We start from the raw sequence: 23,987 nt of genomic DNA, 5'->3' as shown, positions 1-23,987 counted from the left end.
TTTGTAAAGACAAACTGAAACTCATTCATAGGAAATAATATTTCAATAACCGGGGCGGTATTTTCGAGTCAGCCGTTTTGAACAGGTCGTCAAATTCATCTTGTTGTGCAAATCTTATTTGATTAGATTACATGTGACCGATATTGTAACAACTAGCTGCCAGAGAGACTCGCCACAGTAGCAACTGGCATCCCGGTACTAAGAAAAACCTACAAACAACTGTTTACAGAATCCTGCCATCCATCTTCATAGTGAAAAAACAACGATTTACATTATGAAATGATAATCTGCGTTTTAAGTCTTGGCGAGTCCGACCTGCAGTTTCAAACAGAACGAAGGCTGGTACCATTAACCATGATTAACACAAGCCACATTCAACGATTGGCTGAAATACGATAGGAAAAATTCCCACTCACCGCTGTTCATCGCGCCGGACTTTATTGCGGTTGTTGACTGGAATCACTACTGCTGACCGTGAATTAGAGTTCACTATCAACCAGCATTTCCTGGATGGGAAATTTCCGTGAGCCGTCGAATTTACTTCCGGGTTCTCAAAATTCACATGATCTATAATTAAAATGATGGATGTTTTGAGGCGTAAATTTGTATCAGTTTTCTTATATTCAGTTATTTGCGGCCTGTCCTATGTTTGTCTTATTAGTGCAGACCCGTGTACAATCGCTGGAAAGTATGACATATCACCATTAAGCGAGTAAGTTCACTTGAAGTTTACTTTCGTTTTGACATTCTGACGTGTCTTGACTCTTGTGGAGTATTTGTCTCATTATGGATGGACTGTTATCTTCTAGTATGTCACTCTATACTTTGCTGCCACTTTCCAAAATCTGCATGGCTGCTATTGATCCACTTAAGAAGTTACATTTTGTCATATGTTAATACAAAGAGCGATTTACTCGAGCCTATTTTATTTAAGGATTTCAAAAATTGATAATCGATATTTCAGATCAAGTTCCCATTCTACTCCCTTTAACATGTATATCTGGTTTTGTACTACCAAAACTGACTGAGCTAGGACATGTAACGTCCTCTCTAGCCAAGTTGAAAGAGATTATAATGGTCGAGTCTTCTATCTAGGACGGACAGTACTGGTGATATTCACATGACTATCAACCTTACTTTTTTATAATAAATGCATATGCATACAATTTATCAGCAAGTTATAGTTAGATTCTCACTTGTCACAAACTCTGTCATGTTAGACTAATGACATCCTGTATATTGGAAGTGACAAATTAATTTCATTTTCAGAATCACATGGAAAGTAAAAGTGAATAAAACGATAGAGTACAATATACAACTGTGTAAACCGATACACATTGACAGCAGCGGCAGCAGCAGCAGCAGCAGCAGCAGCAGCAGCAGCAGCAGCAGCAGCAGCAGCAGCAGCAGCAGCAGCAGCAGCAGCAGCAGCAGCAGCAGCAGCAGCAGCAGCAGCAGCAATGTGTGCAACGATGATAAAACTGCAGTTTGTAAAATCAATGATGGAAAAGCATCGAAAATTGGAAACCACACGAATAGCTATAACGTTACATCTAATTCTGGACTTCACACTGTTCATATAGTTGGTGCACCGTGTAAAAAACATCCAAACTTATTCTCCAGAACGATTATTGTTTTTGCTTGCGGAAAAACTCTGGTGAGTAACAGAATTTAATCATTTTACGAACTGCTGAGCATCACTCGCAATGTTTTAATACAGGGTGTCCCATTAATTATTATACATAAACAACTGCCAGCTGTCATTTTCAAACCGATTGAGATAAATCAGTCAAATCTTCAGGAGAGATGGACTACAATAATACCTTTCACCGCAAAAAATTACTTTATTAAAATCCATAATATGCTGGATGGGGAAACCTTTCAATTTTATCACATGATTCATTCTATCATTTGGTGGAAAATTGAAACATTTCATGAAGAAGTGTGGATACGGGCAGTTGTTAATGTATAGCAATTAATAGGACACCCTGTAGATTCCTGTAATGAGAAGCCAAGAAACTCTGTTGATGAATTGAACTGAAATGTCTCGAGCTGTCATTTGAATACTATCACAGAAGGGTCAGGGTAGGGAATTCCACACAACGCCAAATAACTTTGGTCATCAGACCAGAAACAGATGGTTTACACTTGCATCTCTTTGAACAGACGTGAAGCATGTTTAATTTCATGTATGTTTTATGATTGTAGGGTTCACCTGAATTTCTGGATGAATATCACTGTGAAACATATTTTCAATGGTACACGACAACAGTTTGTAATTCCAGTCCTTTTAAAGGTTTAAAACAAACGCCGTGCACTGTTTACGCCGATAATGGAAACAAACATAATTTGATCCCATTGACGAAGCTGATTGGTGGATATGAAGTGGAAACAGCCAATAATAAGGATATCTATATAAATATATGTCGAGATATTACACAAAATGGTAATTATAACAATAGACTGAGTTCAAATCTGATCTGTTTAATTCAAAGATAACTGTTTAACTTGGAGATAACTGTTTTAAGTCAGATGTTTGTTGAAATATTATTCTGACCCTATACCCGGTATATGAATTGTCTAACATCCAAGTTGGATTTCATTCTCAAAGTTCTGACTTGAGCGCGGTCTTCAATGTATTAATCATGTAACATAAATACAACATATCAATTATATGTAATTGTATTTTATCAAATCAAATCGGGATCTACTGATGAATTGTTTCTATTTTAAGGTGCAACTCAATCCTGTCCTGTTTCATCCGGTGCTTGTCTGAAGGTGAATGATAAGAGTTATGATATCGGAGAACCGAGTTCACCGTTAACTATAGAGACAGACGGACGTTTGAAACTGATTTACGAAACTAAAGATGAAACCGAACGACCTGCAGGCTGCACTTCTAAATCTAAAACTATCATTTATTTCCTCTGTCCTAAAAGAGGTGGGGTACGTATTACTAGTTAGTCAAGCAACCAATTTCATATTGTTGAAATTTCATGTGTTAAAATCTGAAATGTTTTATGCCCTAGATTCAAATGTGGAACTGAGTCCTGAGTAGAATGAAAAAAAAAGTTTCAAAAATTTAATCTTCCGTCTTTTAGGGTCGTAGTCCAATCTTGACCTCGGATCAGAATTGTTTATTTGAAATTGAATGGGAGACGGAATTCGCTTGCCCAGAAAACACTCTCGTTTCACACTCGTGTAAAATGTCGTCTGATACTCACGGCCTTGACATTGATATCTCACCTCTGAAACTCGATTACGGTAGGTACCCGGTATATCGTTCACTTGATTCAACACTGTTATAGGAGAAAAACTGACGTTCGAAAAGTAAAACTATGAAAGTATTTCATCAATTTCTATGAGCCATTTTCATAATTGTTTTTTATATTTGAGAGTAAAAGTTTTGTCTACATGAGAAAAAAAACATTCTCTTCAGAAGAAGTCGACAGTCACTATTCATTTGTCTGAGGAAAACCGATTAACTATTGTCTCCTGTTAAGGACCTGTATTTTATATCTCTTTCAGGAAGTTATCATACATCAGTACCAGTCGACAGTAATCCGGGTTCTGGAAATTATACTTATTATATGAATGTTTGTGGCGAATTAAAGATGCAATGTCCTACTACAGTTCGACAGGGGATGACTGGCTGTCAAAAGAAAAACAAGGATTCAATGTTTGGAAAATCTTTAGGTTTATTGCATCATCAGAAACTCAGGTATTTCTCAGTTTTATCATCTCCAGGTTTACTAAGAGGCAGCTTTCATTGCAAATTGATTTTATTTGTAGATATTCTGATGGTGTATTAAGTTTAACGTATACTGGTGGTGATGTTTGCTCTAGTGGTTTACATAGAACTACTATTATTACATTCCAATGTAACAAATCAGCAGGTAATCTATTAACTATGTACAGGATCCAGAGCTGCTGCCAACTGTTCCTGATTTCCAGTATTTTGTTACTTTGACTCCTGAAATACTGATTTGAAATATGAATGATGTTACTGATGTTCTTACCGTTGATTACTGATGGATTTGAACATTTTCATATTTCAATGAAATTTTCCTGAAAAACTTTTTTGCACTTTTTAGAGGTTGGCAGCCATATGGTACCTGTATTTAATAGAATTTACCAGTCACAGGCGTAGTTTCAGAATGTTTGTTTTTTTATTTCAGGGGTTGGTAGTCCAGTCTTAGCAGACGTTGAAGATCGTTGTACTTATTTGTTTAATTGGAAGAGTAAATACGCGTGCCCTGCTCATCCCTTACCCACACAATGTCGTGTTGATTTACCCAACAAACATTTCGATCTTGGATCTTTACGTAAAGTAACCGGTAAGTTAATACACGTATTTGGACCTAGTTCCAAAGTTCAAAGTTCTCACTATTACAGTTACTTGCATTGGAAATGAGCTGATTTTGAGTCAAGTTTGAAATTTAAAAAGACCCTGAACTGTAGAATGGACCTCTTGACTGAGGCGGTTACTACAAAACTAATTCTTTCTTTCTGTTTCAGGTGATAATTGGGAAGTGTTATTCAATAAACCTGCAACAAACGGTGACCGTTATTTTTTGAATATGTGCGGTGATGTCCTGAAAACCGGCGTCACTAGTAACTGTCCAGAAGGTGCCGCAGTTTGTAAAATAAGTACGTTACACTTTCAGACCCTCTTTCAGTGATGATATTCATCAAAAGATGGAATTGATAATGTAATTGTATGTTTCTATTCGAAGGTAATGGTAAAGCTTTTAATCTGGGAAGTTATGAAGAATCACCGACTTTCAATGCGGCAACAAAATCGTTAAAATTGCGATATACGGGAGGTGGAAAATGTGGAAATGGAAATTCCACTTCAACTGTGATAACGTTCTACTGTAAATTAGGTAAATATTGTCGGCTATGAATTCTCTAGAACCTGGCGGTAGATTTTGAAGAGATATTGAATATTTCATTTGACAGGTGATATGGAAAGTGGACCGAAACTACGTCAAGTTTCTAACTATGATTGTTTATATGAATTAGAATGGTACACAGCTGCAGCCTGTGTTTTAGGGAAGAGATTAGGAACGGATTGTAAAGTTGTTGATAATGATGCTGGTAAGAGAGATGCTAATTACTCCTTGGAAACATTGTTCAACTAGTTCTCATATTCTCATTTAAAATCTCAGATATTTTCATTTAGTTTTATCATTATTTCTTTAGGTTTCAACTTTGATTTATCACATCTGACGCTAAAAGGATCGTCCTATACGATTAGTACTGATAAATATGATTATTACCTGAATGTCTGTGGTCCGGTCGACAATAATCCTAAATGTACCGATTCACCCGGTATTTGTCAAGTTCCTAAAGGCAGCAGGTATTGTATTTTTCATCTTTATATCTGAGGTTGTTTTAAAAGTTCGCAAGGTTCTCACAGATCTGGGAAAATTCAGTGAATTTGAATCGTTGGGGTCTTGTTGTTCTGGTTGGTGACGAGTGGCACAAGGAATCTTGTGATAAGAAACAGCTCCCACTGAGAATATCTTAAGATTTAATCGGGGAATCCTTTATCAATGGTCAGGGAATTGTGGATTGTGCTATGAGATGATATTCTATTTAGTAAACTTGAATCTATTAAGTTGTAATGCTATGAGATGATATTCTATTTAGAGAGTATTTCTGTTATTTTCAATTCCAGTTCAGGGTATAATCTCGGAAAACCGAGTAATTCAGTGATTTACTATGATGGAATGTTAAACCTGACTTACACTGGTGGAACGCCTTATAGCGATACAGCTCATACACCGCGTAAATCACAAATTACGTTCCTCTGCGATCCAACAGCGAGTCCGGGAAAACCGAAATTTATCGCAGAAAGTGAGCATACTTACAGCTTCCAGTGGTACACTAAATACGTGTGCCCTGAACAGACTTTAGAGTGTACTGTCGATGATACCAAAACTGGAAAACAATATGATCTTTCAAGGTAAAAATAATCAAGTTTTTTCCTCAGCCAAATATCATTTGCAGATTCCCCTCAACCCACTGAGCACCAGTCAGTGAGTTCCCCTCAAGCTGCTGGGTTGATGCTAAGGGTACTCCAGGATTTCATGTTTCTTTTGCCAAAGAATAAACTTTTCTTTTGCTTTTGACCAATAAGCTTGCCTCCAGGACTCAAATTTGCAAATTTTAGATAAATAGTTTTCATGTCTGATTCTGAAATAATTTATATGTTTTTCAGCTTGTCGTTATCAGCTGATAAAGAGAACTGGGCGTTGATGGATACACGCAACCATCGGAAATTCTACATCAATGTCTGTCGCCCGGTGAACCCGGTCGGTTCGGCTAAAAACTGTGACTCATTGGCCGGTGCGTGTATGGCCACATTTGAAAACAATCAAGAAAAAATCTCAGTAGCCAATGCCGGGCGACCTGCTCGACCAAAAATAGATCAGAACGGAGATCCTTATTTAGAATATACCAGCGGTTTACAATGTAGTTCTTCAGTTAATAAAACTGCGTACGTTACAAGAATTGATCTGTCTTGTAAGAAGGGTGCTCTGGTAAGTGAGGTTTAATAGATTTTTGATATGCAGGGTTATTACAGTTCAGGTAGATAAGGGAATTGCAGATTTATTTTTGCATTGAAAAGTCAGGGAATTTGAATTTTTGGTGTTTCGTTGTTCTTGCTGGTGACGATTGGCACAAAGAACCTATTGATAAGGAACAGCCACCACTGAGGATATCTTATGATTTGATCAGGGAATTTTTGATCAAGGGACAGGAAAATATCACTGAATTTTTGATTCCTTGATCTGTAAGAACTCTGGATATTATGCCTCTTATATTCATAGATGTTTAATTTCTAATAAATTCATTATTTTTCAGTCCACGTCCCCAGTTTTTGTGAGCGCTTCAAGTGACAACTGTGAATTCAATTTCCTATGGCAGACTGAAGCCGCCTGCCCAATTGAGAACGTAATGAGCAAAGCAGATGATTGCACTCTTAAAGATCCAAAGTCCAACTTTGAGTTCAACTTGAAACCGCTAACTTTGAAAGACGGAAATGGGTACGACGTTGAAAGCTTGGATAAAACAAAGAAATTCAAGGTAGAAAGAGAGAGATAAAGAACGGGCTCCAGTTCCACAGTTTTGGTTGAGTTTGATTCTTGAGTTAACGATTAATTCATTTTGAATGTTTTAACTCTATGAACAAACTTCACCGAGAACCGCAGAGCTGTTGAACCCAAGTCCTCATGATTTGAAAGACTCGATTACATGGTTTTAATTATGATTGATTTATTTAGCTGAATATCTGCGGCGCCGTGAAAAGCTGCGGAAAAGTACAGAATAAAGATGCCTCAGTTTGTCTGGTGGGAAATACTGGTTCAAATAAAGCGTTAGGAATGATAAACAAAACGATTCATTATTCAGATGGTGATTTAGTGCTGAAATATGTCGGTAATTTGGATGTTTCTACAGGTAAATTCATTCATATGATACTAAATTTAATATTGATGTTGGTTTATAATATCTTCTCCGATCTCTCTCCTCTAAAATCAGGAAAAAGAAACCTTGAACTTGCTGATAATGCCCTCACTGGGTTGAAGGGGAAAATAACATATTGAACCTGTGGATTATGATGCCCTGATTGCGACTTGATATAAGCATTACTTATTTTGTTGTTTGTTTGTTTTTTAAGGAGTTGTAACTATAGTAAAAATAACGTTTCGATGCGATAAAGACGTTCCTCTCGGTAAACCGCGATTCATTAAGAAGTCTAATTACGTGTATGAGTTTGAGTTTGTGACGTCGTTGGCGTGTTCTCCAGCGCCGGTCGATTGTACGGTAACCGATCAGTTCGGCGATGAATACGATTTAAAAGCATTGAGTAAACGAACTGATAACTGGATCATACCGGATAATAGACCCAGTCATACTGATTTACGTTATGAAATCAATATCTGTCGACCAGTGAACCCACACCAGGGATCAAACTGTCCAGGTAAATATTCACTTTATTACTGTTATCAACCTGAAGTCTGGATCCCCTCCTCCTGCACATCCTTCTGGCTTTCAATACTGGCGTCACTGTTCTTCCAATTTTTGATCGTCCACACCTCACATGTGTTCAGAACTTCACCTGAGACATTTTTAATTAGAAATGAACTACAAACACCAGATATTGGACACTTAATCAGTGCACTTTCAAAAACTGATTGTCCACGCATCACACACGTGTTCAGAACTTCACCTGCGTTTGAATGACCAGTTTCTGAAAGTGCACTGATAAAGTGTCTAAATGTCCCCATCATAGTTTACTGAATTCGTTGAAAATCCCGTCTCAATGTGCCGTCAATAGTTTTATGGCAGGTAGAAAAAAAATATCGGTAGAACGTAGAAACTCACTCTTTCTTGAATCAAGGATCAAACCTAGAACTTCTAGCATTCTAGGAATATTCGTTATTTATTTCAAAAATGGAAGTATGGTCTTGAAATAATTTAACCAAAATTTGATTCGAAATTGAACCAAAATTAAAACTATAAAACTCTGGACAAAAAACCAAGTTCATTAAAGATGTTTGGGACAAGCGTTTCGTTGACATCGGTCTCGTATATGTTTAATTGCTGCCTTCCTAAACGAACTATTTACAATACAATACAAGAAAAAATTAGATGACGAATTCAGCGGCGGAAAAAGTGCCCAGAAAATGGGGTCAACATACGCATTCCATTCACGTGGTAAAGGAGAAAGATCGAAGCGAACTCGTATGTGACGATATACTGTAGAGATAGAGACAGGTGTTTCAAAAAACAGAAAAACCAAAACAACCGATATCGCCATTTTAGTAGCTTTGATATCAATACTTCTATTTTTATCCTCACCTCCGTGTGAGGTGAAATCTTCTTTACGTTTAGCTTGAATTTGTCGCAGTTTTATTATCATAATTGTATTGAAAACAATTAATAATAATATAGGTAGATATTCCTTGAAAAATGGTCCGTAAACAGCAAAAATCGATGAGAAAATAGCTTTCAATATCTTTGATTTCTTTTCTTTGAATTTCATTTGATTACGATTTGAGCAGACATCGAAAAAATAGATGATTTTAATGGTAGCGAAATACGGGCTATAAATCAGTCCGAAAATAACAAAACATAAAACTATCATGACTTTGATTCGATATTTTGTAATAGTTCGCTTAGCAATAAATGGAAATAAAATCGATAAAGTTCGTTGTACGACGACACCGACAGTTATCCAGTTGCGGGTTAATTGAGATGCATAACGTGGTACGAATGCCAGGACATAAAGCCATGGCATGTAATAAGAATGATTTGGTGCTTCAAATACAAACTCTCCTTGTATCAGAACTGCTAGTAAATAACGTACTGGTCCTTGAATCCCGCGCCAGATCAGAAACATCATGTCCAAGAAAGCCAAACAACGTAAAAGATAAAACGAGATATGAGTTGAACTCGGAGCTCGTAATGTAACGATAACCAAAATGTTTAACATTATGCCGAGTATCATGACGGGGAAGGCTCCGAACAGATATAGATATATCTCATTAGTGGCTTTGAATGATCTAACCCCGCAATTATCGCGGTAATAGATCGAGCCAGCAACTGCCTCAGCCGGAGCATAGACTCTCAGCTGCGAGTCCACGGATGAAGTCGTTAGATTTCCATCCATAGGAACGGATGGTGTCGCAGTCCAATCTACATGAAATGGATTGTGTCTGGTGTCGACCAAACCCTAATTAGCCTAATTAGCTGCACTGATATCAGTATCTCAAATCATAATAACGATACACACCTCACACTTATGTCACAATTTAAAATTGCTGATTTTTACAGCAGAATATACTATGAAATTTAAGCCATTTTATACCATTAATTGACTATATACCGGTATAAATACTGCGATTTACCAATCACAGTTAAACTGAGTTCACAGTTTACTGCATTCCTTAACATCAGGATATTATCAGCCATCATCAATTATACAAATGTTAACTGCAATGATCTTCGAAATTCCCTGGAAATTGACCGGATACCAGAGAATTATATGGCATTCTAAATTTTGTGGTAGCTAGGGTTAGGGTCGTGGGTGTCAGAGGTTGCGTTGGGCCTATTTTTTATGCTGAAAGCCCTGAGGTTAGGTTGAAGTTATTTCGTATATCTTTTTTCTTGTTTTTTAAAAACTTTTTTTTGGGAGGATAGTGTCAGCTAACTCAGTGCAAACCTTGCTTTCAGGGTATATTTGATGGATATGGAAAGTGAATCGTAATTCTTCCAATTTGTGATCATCCACACTTCACATGTGTTCAGAACTTTACCTGAGACATTTTTAATTGAAAATGTGCTACAAACACCAGACATTAGACATTTTATCAGTGGACTTTCAAAAACTGATCATTAGTAAAATGAATTCCTATAGTCATCTGTTAATTGAAATAATTGTCCTTCAGGAGGTCCAATCGGGGGATGTCAGACTTCAACCACTTCTAAAACCAGTTATAATATGGGATACATTCAGAGTAAACCTCATGCAGCTGGAAATGGTACGATTATTTTACGCTATTTAAACGGTTCACCGTGTCACATGAACACCGAAAAAGCAACGCGTAGGAGTACGAAAATTATATTCTATTGTTCGGATACCGAGGTAAGTAAATACACTGGATACAGTTAACTCATAACTATCCACCATTGTTTGGACCAGTAGCTCATTGGTGGATAAGCCTCGGCTGGTGGATAGCTGAAAGTCTCTTGAATTGTGACACTGAGTCGAGTTCAAAATTTTGCAGAAATTTTGTTCCGTTTCTGATGTTGTTTGTATTTGATTTTCTAGAGTGATCCGTCGTTCGGAGGTGAAAGTGAAGACTGCGAATATACCTTTAACTGGAGAACTCCAAGAGCTTGTTCAATAAAGGTAAAAATTAACCCAGTCGTCAGTTAAAATCTATTGTGGTTCTATTGTGAAACGGGATCCGGAACTGTGGAACTGATTCCTTAAACATATATTTTTCAGAGGGTGAAAGGAAATGATTGTAAAGTAACCGATCCACTTTATCATCGTGAGTTTGACCTTAGTGACCTGAAGAAGAAGTCCGGTGATTACTCTGTATCCGGTAATGGATACGTGTTTTTATTGAATGTTTGTGGCCCGTTAAACACAGGAACAGGAGTTTGTGCCGGCGCTGGAGTGTGTCAAACTAAAACCAGCCAGAATCTTATCATCAATGCAGGTATATTCTAAACCCTCTTTATCCGAGATTATTATGGCACTTTTCTTTTACACTCAACCTGTCATTATCTTCCACTATTTCATCAGTCATTAGTCTGCCAAAATTTTCAAATTTCGAATTCATCCATTTCTATTATCCAATAGAAAGACTTTGGTCTCATGTGTAGCTGATGATCGCCTAAAGCGTGCTGTGTTTAAGCCAATTTGATGGTTAAATTTCATTTTCTTCAAACATCAACTTTTAAACCAGCCCTCGTAAAATGATCGACAATTTGCGTTAATCTTTCAGGCAAATCGAGCAGCGCAGTCACCTACGAAGATGGAGTTTTAGGTTTAGAATATGTCAACGGAAAAGCGAATTGTCACGGCAAATACGAACGTAGAACGATAATTAAATTCCAGTGTGATCACAGCACGTCTGGTTTAACAGGTCCGACGTATAAAGAAGAGAGAGGAGATTGCACATACGTGTTTGAATGGTTCACGTCTAACGCTTGTCCCCCGTTTAAGATCGGTTCATGCAGTTTGACGGCGACTGATGGAAAATTCTACGATTTGAGCGAATTAGTGAAAACTAGAGATAATTATGTATCAACTCAATTAGCTGGAGATAAATATGTGATCAATGTTTGTTCTTCAATAGTTCATACTAAAGGTTTGTAACTTATCAGTCGTATTGTTGAGTCAGCTCGAGACACTTGTGAGGCTCAGTCATTTCAATATGGCTACTCGCGTTCAAGATCAGTCTTAAAGTGACCTAACTGCACTAACATGTTTATCAGCTGTGGATGTTGCCATATTGATTTGACTCCAGTCATGACTGACCACGGAGTCGACTCCATCTCTTAAACTTATTGTATTTACCCAGTTTTATTAGCTGTATTTGTCTCTATTTCAGGTATCCTGTGTCCACCTAACGCTGCTTCATGTCTAATACACAGAGATGTCACCTCAAACAAAACAACGTTAGTTACTTATAATTCATATATAAAATTATCAAATCTGATGAACGATCAATTTGATTTAAATGTTATGGCATTTTAGGGGTTTTGATTGTCAGGTGAAAATGTGTGTGGTTTCTCATTCTAGAATTCTTCTTGTATTTCATATAGTTACACAAATCTGGGTGAATACAATGATCACATGTTATCAGTGACATCGAATGGAATTCTTAGACTCACTTATATTAACGGTGAGAAATGCTCTACTGGAAAAACACGAAAAACCGTCATTGATCTGATCTGTTCGAAGCAAGGAGCTGAGGTTTGTTTATTATTACAAAAAATCAGACTAAATATTGTTCACTGGGTCTCTCTTCAATCCAGGAGTCATGTAATCCAGGGGCCAGTTGCACAGTCGTGACTTAAGTCCAAATAGGGTCTTAAACCTTAAGACTGGTCTTAAGTTGTTAGATTGGCTATAGAACTAAGTTGGTCTTAGACTGGTCTTAAGTCTAAGCCATGACTATGCAACCAGCCCCTGGTGATATCAGAGTTTTTTGGATAATTGCCTAAGTTGTTTTGAGGGATGAAGAAGAAATTAAAATTTTTCGAAATTTTTGTAGTTTTCATTGTTAATGACATTTTTTTGGCAGCAGAGTGCATTCATGCATTCATCGGGTTGAGGGATTGGAAGATATAGATTTTTCGTTTGGGTTAAAGTCCATTTCTGAATTGCATTAATGTTTTATTCAGGCGGCCGAACCTCAATACTCTCATCAGGAGAATAACTGCGAATACTATTTCACTTGGTCAACTCCTCACGCCTGCCCTAAACATAAACAATTACAACAAGGTTCTGACTGTACTGTGAAAAATCCCGAAACAGGTAAATTTCACAATTCAGCTGAAAAATAATCACTGATAAAATGCTTTGAGTTTGTAGTAACGATAATATAGAATCCACAATACAAATATATGAAGAAAAACAAGTCAGAAATGATTCCTTAAGCTGTAGTTTATTTATAGCCGCTCAAAGAAGCATTTCTGGCTCGTCTATCGTTGGTATTGTTGGATTTCATCAGATGTCGGCTGAAAAATACAGCTGTTCATTTCATAATTACCGTGTGAGATATTTTCAGGTCATGTTTTTGATTTATCATCACTCGAGAAGAGTTCTGGTTACACGGCACCGGATGGAATTGGAAGCACGATGAAGATCAATATCTGCAAACCGTTAGTGAGTTCACCTTGTGGCGAAAAATCAGGTAATCTTTCATAGAAAGAACCATCATGACCCAGTTCAACATTCTCTTAAATTCGATATTGATACCCCATCGTCGCAGCAGCTAGTGGGCTCGAATCATTGAAATTTGATCGGATGTTTAACTCAGAAATCTAACGCTGCCTTTTGAAGGATAATCAGATGTATTTGAAGATGTATTCTTACTAATTTGCAGGAGCGTGTCTGATCGGTGGAAGTGGTACTCATTCAAACAGCGGAAATGTTAACTCAAAGTTACAGTATTACGGAGGAGTATTAACTCTGAACTACACCGGGGGTGATACGTGCAGTCCTGATCATAAACATCCAAGAAATACTATCATCTCGTTTGTTTGTAACCATGCAAACATCGGCACGCCGCAGTACATCGATAGCGATAAAGATGAATGTACATCAAGACTGTACTGGCATACTAATCTAGCTTGTGAGAAAAAGGTTAGTTATGAACTCTGATATATAATCCATACTAAAAAAGAAAGATAAAGTCTGAAATGATGCCACAAGCTAGTACTAACGAATATCACAATATACACAGTAGTTGAATAAATCACTAGCTCAAGGTAACATTTCAGAGTCTTTATTTAAAGCAGATTCTACTGGGATTTTATATCATGCTTTCAAAACAGACTCAGTGTTTCATTAAATGTTATTCATGAAATCTGATTGAAGAATTCAGATCATTTTCAAATTATTTGAATATTAACAGTTTTGATTGTTTGTGTGAATTTTTCAGATCGAATGCACCGTAACCGATGGCGATAATACGTATGATTTGAGTTTATTGACCAAATCTCTAGGAAACTACAATGTTCTTCCAGAAGCCAAACATAAAGACCCGAAAGCTGTATTTTTTCTGAATATTTGTAAACCTATATTGATGAGAGGGACGCCGTGTCCGGCTAATGCAGCAGTCTGTCGGGCTTCATCAGGGGAAAAACCACAGGTTTGTATCATAAAAATTCGAAGAAAACTTCCACGTTAATACATCGACATAATTGAAATTGTGGGTTTTAGAGTTTAGGAAGTTTTGTATCCAAGCCGTCGATTGTGAATGGGAAAGTGACACTCGAATATAAAAATGGTAAAAAGTGTTCATCAGATCCAAGTAAAACAGCTGTTAGTACGATTACATTTACCTGTGAAAGAGGAGCAACTACAAAGGTAAATTATCAACAATTCACTGATCTAATATCAATCTCCGGTTCCAGAAATTGTGATTTTCTATCCTTCTGTTTTCAGGAACCGGTTTTGGAAGCGATAATTGACGACTGTCATTATTTATTCACGTGGAGTACGAACATCGTCTGCCCGCAGCGAGAAACTATAGTTACACCAACAACTGATTGTATGTTTTACGATCCTGTCATGGCTTATACTTATGACTTATCAACACTGACAAAACCATCGGGACAAAATTATGAAGTTCCGGTAAGTAGGAGACTACAGTCCATCAACGATTGATTTCAGCACAATTATGTTTGTACTTCATGAACCACCCTTGATGTTTGTCTCTTTTTGTTAAAGGCTGATGTTGGGAAGTTTCAGATAAACGTGTGCGATTCAGTCAGAGGTTCATCTACTTGTTCGAAGTCTGGAGTTTGTCTGAAAGATTCTGCTAACAACGAAATATCGTTTGGAAGTTTTCAACAGAAAGTCGTTGAAGTCGAACGAGAGAAAATTAAATTATCGTACAAGAAAGGAAGCTCTTGTGGTCAGTATAGTTATTACTTCAGTATCATCTCAACTTCGACTGTATATATTCATGTAAATGTTAATATTCTTATAATGTTAAATCCCACAATATGAAAAATAGAATTCGAAATGATTCCTTGAGCTAGTGTAGTTTTATTTCAACCATTCGAATATAACCTAATAGTCATCTTCAGGAATATTAGGATATAGTCAAAATGTTGAAATAAATTACTGGCGCAAAGAAACATTTTGGACTCTATTTTCCTTTCACAGTTTGTGAGTTTTACGACACTGACTCGGAATGCTTCATCAGCTATAATTTTAATATTCTTTCATTCAAGGGCCCGGTAATATTGAACGTGAATCAATAATATTGTTTGAATGTGATCCAGATGTTTCTGATGGCGCTCCAGTTCTACTCGAGGTACGTTCAGTTTCTGATTCTCTGATTAGATTTACATATAACGTATTTAAAGTGCCCAATATTCACAACTACTTTGATCGTGTACTTCCTACTAGTTGATATCTCTTGTGCTCCACTCTCGACACTCAATACGGTAGTTATCTATCAGGTCAGGTACCCAACCTCTGATTACTCCTGGGTTTAGTATCTTGCCAAGGGACACTACGGTTACGTACAGGTAGCCTATATCTGTAACTGTGCATCCGAGACTTAACATCCAAGCTACTGAACCTGGCATCAAGTCCACATATCCCGCCATTCCCAATTTGCTCCTGGTTGGAGAGAGGCAATGAGGACTTAATGGCTTTCCCAGGGACACTACTGTAATATACAGGGTGAACTTACAACTTGTCACCCCAGAATAGAATGCTGTATCCACTTACCAAGTTACTTGGCTTGAAAAATTAATCATAAAATCAATTATTACAGAAATCTTCGTGTAGTGTAACATTTTTGTGGAAGACAGCTCGTGTTTGTCCCCCGGTCAGCGAGTCGTGTTCATTCAATCACATGGGTAAAACATATGACTTATCACTACTATCGAGAAACACTGGCAGCTGGAACTTCACTGATTCTCACGGGAACAAGTAAGATCAAAATGAAATACGATTTTGATTATTTTGTGGTCTATTTTCTCCTTGATAGATGTGTAGATGATTCAACCTTCAGTACAGTTAAATATACATCTATCAGGAAAACAATGGACTACACAATTATTAAAAGTTAGCGCATGTACCGGTACTTTAAGACAGGTTTTGTTGGTCTCTACCGATTCTGGAATATGCTCTACCTATTCTGGAATAGTATAAATCTGTAAACCCGATAGAAGCGGCCGGTAGAGAGTTCATAATCTGTAAACCTGATAGAAGCGGCCGGTAGAGAGTTCATAGTCTGTAAACCTGATAGAAGCGGCCGGTAGAGAGTTTGTAATCTGTAAACCTGATAGAAGCGGCCGGTAGAGAGTTCATAGTCTGTAAACCTGATAGAAGCGGCCGGTAGAGAGTTTGTAATCTGTAAACCTGATAGAAGCAGCCGGTAGAGAGTTCGTAATCTGTAAACCTGATAGAAGCGGCCGGTAGAGAGTTTGTAATCTGTAAACCTGATAGAAGCGGCCGGTAGAGTTTGTAATCTGTAAACCTGATAGAAGCGGCCGGTAGAGAGTTCGTAATCTGTAAACCTGATAGAAGCAGCCGGTAGAGAGTTTGTAATCTATAAACCTGATAGAAGCGGCCGGTAGAGAATTCGTAATCCGTAATCCGGAATACGTTCTATAGAAACTTGCCTAAACTGCTCGTTATATGAAATGGATTCATGTGAATATTATGTTTACAGATATTGGATGAATATCTGTCAAGGAATACACGGTCAACCATTACATAAGAATTGCGCCCCGAACTCAGCGGTTTGTCAACAGAGGCCAGACGGAACTGTCAATTCACTCGGCAAAATAAATACACAAATATTAAGCGGTAAAAAGTGAATTTGTAATTCAAAGACTTTTTGAAACTAAATCTGGACCCAGTTCTACAGTTATTGAACGAATTAGATCATTTCCAATGTTTTAACTCTCAAGTATTCTAAATGCATATTTTGATATTGATTCCTATGTTGTTTATTTTCAGTTAATTCTGAATTCGTAGTAGTGAAATATAACCAGGGAAATGATGCTTGCGCCGGAGGGAGTGGTACCGATCATAACAACATAGCTGCTTCAACTGTTATTGAATTTGAATGCGCAAAAACAGTTGGTCGACCTTTCGCAAAACCGAGGTACAGAGAGATTCTATATACCGGGGTACATTCTGGTGCAATATTTATTGTCTCCTAATAGGTGACCAGGTTCCTAAGTCATATTAAACTGTAGAGTTAAATCAACTAATGCATCTCTAGTTAAATCTAACTGGGAACTGTTCGAATGGATCAACTGAGACATTGTTAAATCTCTATTTTGCTATTCACAGGAGAGTAGATTCAAACACTTGTGAATATAATTTCTCATGGAAAAGTAGCATCGCATGTCGACTTCAAAGGTACAAATCGCTGATTATGACGAATCTTTTTAGAGACTGACTCGCATTGCTTTACCTTACTGGACCTGTTTTATATCTTCACAGACAAAGAGTTATTGAAAGCAATGGTGCGATTAAAGATCCAAAATCACAAGCTATCATCTATCTTAAATCACTTGAAAGGTAAGAATTGAAGGCGCCTGATTATACCCTCGGGAACATGTTAAAAATTGATTTAATTAAATTGATTGATCATCTTGAACTTGGGATGAAATCATTTTATCTGAGAATGTTAAAATAAAATTCCTCTGTGTTGATCTATAAAACTGAGTTCATGCGATGTATGGTAAATTGATTAGTATTAATTATGTTAATTTCAGTACGCAAGTTGTCAAACGAGTTCATGGTTCCATTGTTTATAACTATATTATCAACTTGCAAGGAAAGATGGACGTTACCGAATGCAACGGTGCTGCCATCTGTGAGAAAAACGTTGCCAAAAATGCGTATAAAAACATTGGTTCATACAACACTCGTGTTTACTACATGGAAGGTAAATTCGAATTGAATCAACTTCCGACTGATGTATAACTCTCCGGATGTCTGTTTCATCCAGGGTCCGGTTCCGCAGTTCCGAGTTAAGATTTGACTCAAGAGTTAACCGATTGAAAATGAACTAATTTTAACTCGCAGTAGACTCTAACTTGCAAATGTGGAACTGGGTCCTGTTCATCAAGTTTGACCTGACCTCGGAGAAAATTGTCAAATTTTGATCACCTTGTGCTTAATGATAAATGATCTGTGGTGTTGTTTTGATTATAGATGATGAACTACAAGCAGAGTTTATGACTGATTCACCTTGTGAACATGATCCGTCTAAGAAAACAAGAACAATTATAGTATTTCACTGTCAGCTAAACCAGGTAACTAATAATCTGCCGGTCATTTAAACAGTTTCTTGTAGATAACCATTGATAAAACACTCATATGTAATACTTGTAAAATCCTACACTTAGAATGAAGAAATAGAGTCCAAATTATTTCCTTGAACTGTGTTTTATTTCAACATCTGGACTATATCCTTATATTCATCTTCAGGAATACTGTGATTTTGTGATACTGAAGATGACTGTCTTAAAATTTCATTCTTAGCGTTGAATTTGATATCATTTTCTTTTAGGTATTTGATGAATGTTTATTGTTCTAATTGTAGAGTTCCGTATCATTTAATTATAATTCTAAATGTGAATATGTATTCGATTGGTTTACACCAGTTGTCTGCGTTTCGCCAGAAGTGTAAGTATTTAAAATGAACGCGCTCTGATCCTACACAGCCAGAAATTTATTCATTTAATGTATTTTATAAAAGCTCTACAATATTGAAGATTTAACAAATTAACTCTTGTCTGTTACAAATAAATCTCTGTAACCTGGAACATCAGCGTAACTGATTTCAGTTGTTAAATTTTCAATATTTTTAATCTTTTATATACACTAGGTAGACTGTAACTTTTCTTAATTGAATTAGGCATTCATTTAGATTAATCGGTTTAAAATTGTAGGATTATTAAATCTGGTGATAACGGTGTTTCGTCTAGTAAAACATCAGCTGAACAGAATGTAAAATCATCAACTGTTTGGACAGTTATAGCAGTTTTCGGTGGTGTTATCTGTTTATGCGTTTTACTTATTGTATTCCACAAAAAAGAAAGAAGGTACGTTATTTATAATTCTATCAAAATATGTTGAGTTTTCTTATCAAATTACTGAATGAAATTTGGGCTCAGATTGAATTGATGTTCGTGTTCTCTCAGGTCAGACCTGTAGTGAATTACCTAGGGCTAAGTCTAGTATCCGTCGTTGTCCGTACATTGTCTGGTTTTCAGATACCCACAGCCCAGTTTTAAATTCATCTCATTTCTTGAGATGAGTCGTTTTTGAAGATGTTATCTACGATTATTTCTGTTATAGGGCTGTATTTGTGTCGTCGATGAGGAGCTGTTTTAGGAGAGGTCGATCGAGAACTATTCGCTATTCTAGGGTGAGTTTAGAGAGATGCAGTCAATCTCACGTTAATTCAATCCTGATGGTGGCCGCCTACCTGGAAATCAGGGAAACTAGGGAAAAGTCAGGGAAATTTCTTTTCTCTCAATAAAGTCAGTGAATTTTGTAAAAAAAAACAAAAACTAAAAATCAGGGAAAAGTCCAGAAAATAAAACAGTTTTCATTTATGTCTTGTGTATTTGACTGTTTTATTGATTGGATTTTTAGCAGATCTAGTCAGGGAAAACAAACGCTAATATGCCTCTTGAGTACGGCTCAGCGGGTTGATAAAGAATGTTTATATATTTATAGTTGACGGAATTGGACGGCGCGGATGAGGTGTTAATTAGCGATACATTATTTGATGAAGAGGATATAGAAGTTTTAGGCGCCGATGAAGTCACCGATGATAACGATCGAACTCGAACAAATTCCGGTCTTCGAGTAATAAATTCATCGTCGTCGGAAACAGCGGATAATAATGTGATCTCTTTTCACGACGACAGCGACGAAGATTTATTAGAATGAATCGAACTTTGAAATATTATCGTTTCTGTTTAATCGTAATTTCTGTTTTTGATATTCGATGTTAAGCGAGCTGTGATATTTTGCTCAAATTTCAGGTCCTGAGTTCGGTTTCGCGAAAAAGTTTAACTCAAATTTTTTGTTTAATTTCTCTATTGGTTCCATCGTGTTAATGAATGATGACAATAATTCAAACTTAACCGTTTCAAGCTTAAACTCTTTCGTGAAACTTAACCCTGTTTCGCATAAAATCATTCAACTCTAAAATCAATTCAATCTCTCCACTGATTCAGTTTATCTTACATCGATTTAGGAGCGAATGATTTTTTTGTGAAACCGGATCCTGCTGTTGATCTTCAGTTGTTTGCTTTCATCACAAGCTACCGAATTTTATTTTGTAATTTGCTCAATATTATCACCGATGTTTTGTGCGTTAAATGAATATTGTTGAATATTTCTTCCAACGTTTTTCCGATGAGTTGTTTTTCATATTTTATGTTCAGCATCAACTGTTTGCTGATAACAGATGATATAAATAATCACAAAGTAATTCATAATGTAACATTCTACATACCAGTAGAATTAAATCAGACTTCAACGTTTTAGGTCTTGAATGTAACTGTAACCAGAAGTATTGTCTCCTGAAATGAACTAGTCAATTTTTCTTTTCTATTTTGTACACAGAATAACATAATTCAAATATTACTGATCAATTTTGGTAGACATAGATATCGATATAGTATAATTGAGCCATAATTGAAAAGTCACTATAACTGAAATCATCGACTCGAAAACGAATCTTCTACATTGTTTTAGATTTCATGCTGTCTTGCTGCTCTACTGCGGTATTTAAGCTGAGATACCACCAAATTATGGTCGCGTCACCTCTGGTTGTGTAATAATCATGTTCTGGATGTCAGTCTGTGAGATCGTGGTCCAGTATGAGACGTTAAACAAACCTTCCACAAACCACTCATGCACTCAAGTATAGATTGATTGATTTCAACAGAACCAGAGGTTATGAAATTATCTTGTATATTTATTAGCTTTCTATGATGCTTTATATTTCGCCTTATAAAGTTAAATTTTGTAAGATGTGTATGAACTAAACTTGGAAATGAAAATGTAAATTGATACATTCCACACGTGTGTATTGTAAAACTGTTTCTGAAAGTGTCGATGTACTGATAATATGACTTCGTTGACTTCAACTATTACGTTCCAAATATAACTATTGTTTGCATTGTTCCCTGTATATTGGGTTTCATCACTTGTCACGCATCAAAGTCACGCATTCGATTAATCTAATTTATTCATATCTTGAGATGGTTTTCTCATTATATCCGAATGATTGCAGTATATTGGGTGTAATAATCATGAACTGTCATTAGCAGAGAGATGACATGTCAAGGATGTACATGCTTTAAAGACGTACTTAAATTACAACGTGAGACACTTAATTCTGCCTCTGACAGGTTACCGATGGATAATTTTGAAAATTTCCGTGAGATTCTTACTTTGAGGTTCATCTGGTCTATTATTTTCTCTATCTTGAGTCCAAAGAATAAAAAGTGAAATTGTTCATATGTTTAACATGTTTTTATGTTACTGGGCTTTTGTAAATAATGTATGTAATAATTGATATTTGGATAAAGGGGATACACACACTTGTAATATGGCTCTTAACGAAGAATAAATGATTATTTTTATTTCTAATTCTTATTATTTCACATGTTATTTCAAATGATCAGTCTGGCCTACAGTCAAAGTCTGTCGTAACGCCATCGTCGGGACGAAGAAAAATTTAGCCCAGCACGTGAGATTAAGAGGATGCTGTTGTTGATCGGACTTAACAGTAAAACTTGCTAAATTCGCCGTAGTTTGTCTGGACAATCATTTTGTCGATGGATAATGCGAATAACAACTTACAGATACAACAACCAAAAAGAATAAATTCCAGTTAGACTGCCGAGGTGGCGCACTGAACATGCTATAATGATATTTCATCATTATCGGGGAACATATTTTTTGCTGTTGTTTTTTAACAGCACATAAATGATTTGTTTGACTTCGGCGGAAAAACTTTCCCCTTTTTCGAACTGCACCAAGTTCGGTCCTGATGCACCCGGTAGGTGGTCTGTTACTGACGTCATCTATGGTTGTTCGTTAATGATAATCAACACCCCGAGACCACTCACGACGCCACACCGGTGTCACCCACGTAAAGTGAATATTGAATTTCTCACTTTCCACTGAGCTGAAAGCCACACGTGGGCCCCCCTTCTGTGTCCAACAGGATCAAATTTGTAGGTTTGAATGAATCCAGGTAATAATGCCAGTAGTAAAAATGACATGAAGGATGCGGGGATGACAATTAAGGCTCGTATGATAATCCATTTACATTAGATATGATATTCTTATCAAACACTAGATTCTCACGTATTGAATGCACAGTTAAGATATCACATATTTCTAAATGATAGAAATTAAAAAGTGAATCACTTCCTTAAAAAGTTAGGCATAGGTCATTAAAACATGAGAATATATTAACATTGGACATGATAGTCATATTCACACTAGATGACATTTAGATATATATATATGTCTAGATTATTGGTAATTAGAAAATGAATACACAGTGAAGATATCTAGATCAATGAATTTCCTGTTGCAATTTATGATATCAAATCAATAATTGACGCACTAATTTGTTATGATAAATCGATTCAGAAGTTTCCTTGAAAGCATTAGATTCAAATTCTGTTTTAGTTGTTATAATTTTGAATATGAATATACGGACATTGTGCAGCATATTTCCTGTTGGCATTTTAACCTCTGGTATCATAACCGCGTACTGTTTGAACAACCACGATGGGAAGGGCAGGGATTTAGTTCCTCGACCCCAATAATACCTTCTACCCACCCGAGCAGCATCGTTCGCCATACACCAGGGGCAGATTTAGACCGTGTCGACCGTGTCGCCCGACACGGTCGGAATTTTAAACTGCCTTTTTATTTTTTCTCTGTATCAAAATTTGCCGTTCTAACCACCTGAGATACACAATAGATATTTTTCCTAAATATCAAACCTATGTTTCTTGACTAAATGCCTCTCAGAGATGCTCAGAAAGCTCTAAAATGATAAGTAAAATTTCAAAAACACCTCCACACTGGACCCGGTTCCATAGAGTTGTGAGTAAGAGTTAATTAATTTTCAACGAGTCAAATCCTAACTCTGACTTGTTGAACCGGGTCCTGACTATTCAAAGAATACAACAGAAATTCAATCAATCGACAACAAAGTCGCTATCATAAATATTGTCACTTTATTTATAGCTGTATATATATATATGTATATATATATGTATATACCCTCGTAGGGGGTATATTTATTACATAAACTGTCGATATACTTATTCAATATCGATATAACTTCGTTTTAAACATTTTTTTTTTTACTAGAGGTTTCGATGCTTATTTAACAAATAAACACATACATAACTGTCAAACATCAGGAGATCGGGCACCGTGCAAACCGCGGTTTTACGATCGGGCACCGTGCGAGAGTGGGGAACCGGTTTATGAACATTTTGGAAAACGAAATGAACAACATCACGAACTACATCAACTTATAGAAATTTACATCATCATTTTATAGATAATCATGAGAAATGCCAGCGATTTATCATCTTAGTAAAGAGTGCGGTAATTATCTCCAGTAAAAATTAAAAATGCCCATTTTACATTTGCTAATGCTTCTCCGAGATTTCCTTACGCCTACAGAGATAGTTTA

General features: G+C 36.5%; 1 protein-coding gene across 1 annotated transcript; it reads left to right on the top strand.

Annotated features, from left to right (window-relative positions):
- Positions 1–1,465: 1,465 nt before the first annotated feature.
- On the top strand, positions 1,466–21,880 carry LOC141915479 (cation-independent mannose-6-phosphate receptor-like; the record flags this gene model as incomplete). Its single annotated transcript, XM_074807032.1, has 41 exons — positions 1,466–1,657; positions 2,209–2,446; positions 2,735–2,946; positions 3,102–3,264; positions 3,529–3,721; positions 3,793–3,896; positions 4,179–4,337; positions 4,519–4,650; positions 4,737–4,886; positions 4,963–5,100; positions 5,206–5,362; positions 5,684–5,971; positions 6,227–6,548; positions 6,874–7,095; positions 7,293–7,467; positions 7,688–7,990; positions 10,461–10,657; positions 10,844–10,924; positions 11,024–11,240; positions 11,529–11,894; positions 12,138–12,204; positions 12,352–12,502; positions 12,934–13,066; positions 13,320–13,445; positions 13,638–13,897; positions 14,196–14,405; positions 14,477–14,623; positions 14,702–14,890; positions 14,987–15,173; positions 15,496–15,578; positions 16,047–16,204; positions 16,950–17,086; positions 17,240–17,387; positions 17,579–17,647; positions 17,732–17,809; positions 18,007–18,179; positions 18,449–18,549; positions 18,840–18,922; positions 19,189–19,341; positions 19,598–19,667; positions 19,982–21,880. Coding segments are annotated over 41 exons (6,948 nt in total), but the record flags the coding sequence as incomplete, so codon positions are not given.
- Positions 21,881–23,987: the final 2,107 nt, after the last annotated feature.

This window comes from Tubulanus polymorphus, chromosome 1 (genome assembly GCF_964204645.1).
Source record: "Tubulanus polymorphus chromosome 1, tnTubPoly1.2, whole genome shotgun sequence".
Lineage (NCBI taxonomy): Eukaryota > Metazoa > Nemertea > Palaeonemertea > Tubulaniformes > Tubulanidae > Tubulanus > Tubulanus polymorphus.
This window is presented reverse-complemented; position numbering and strand designations above follow the sequence as displayed.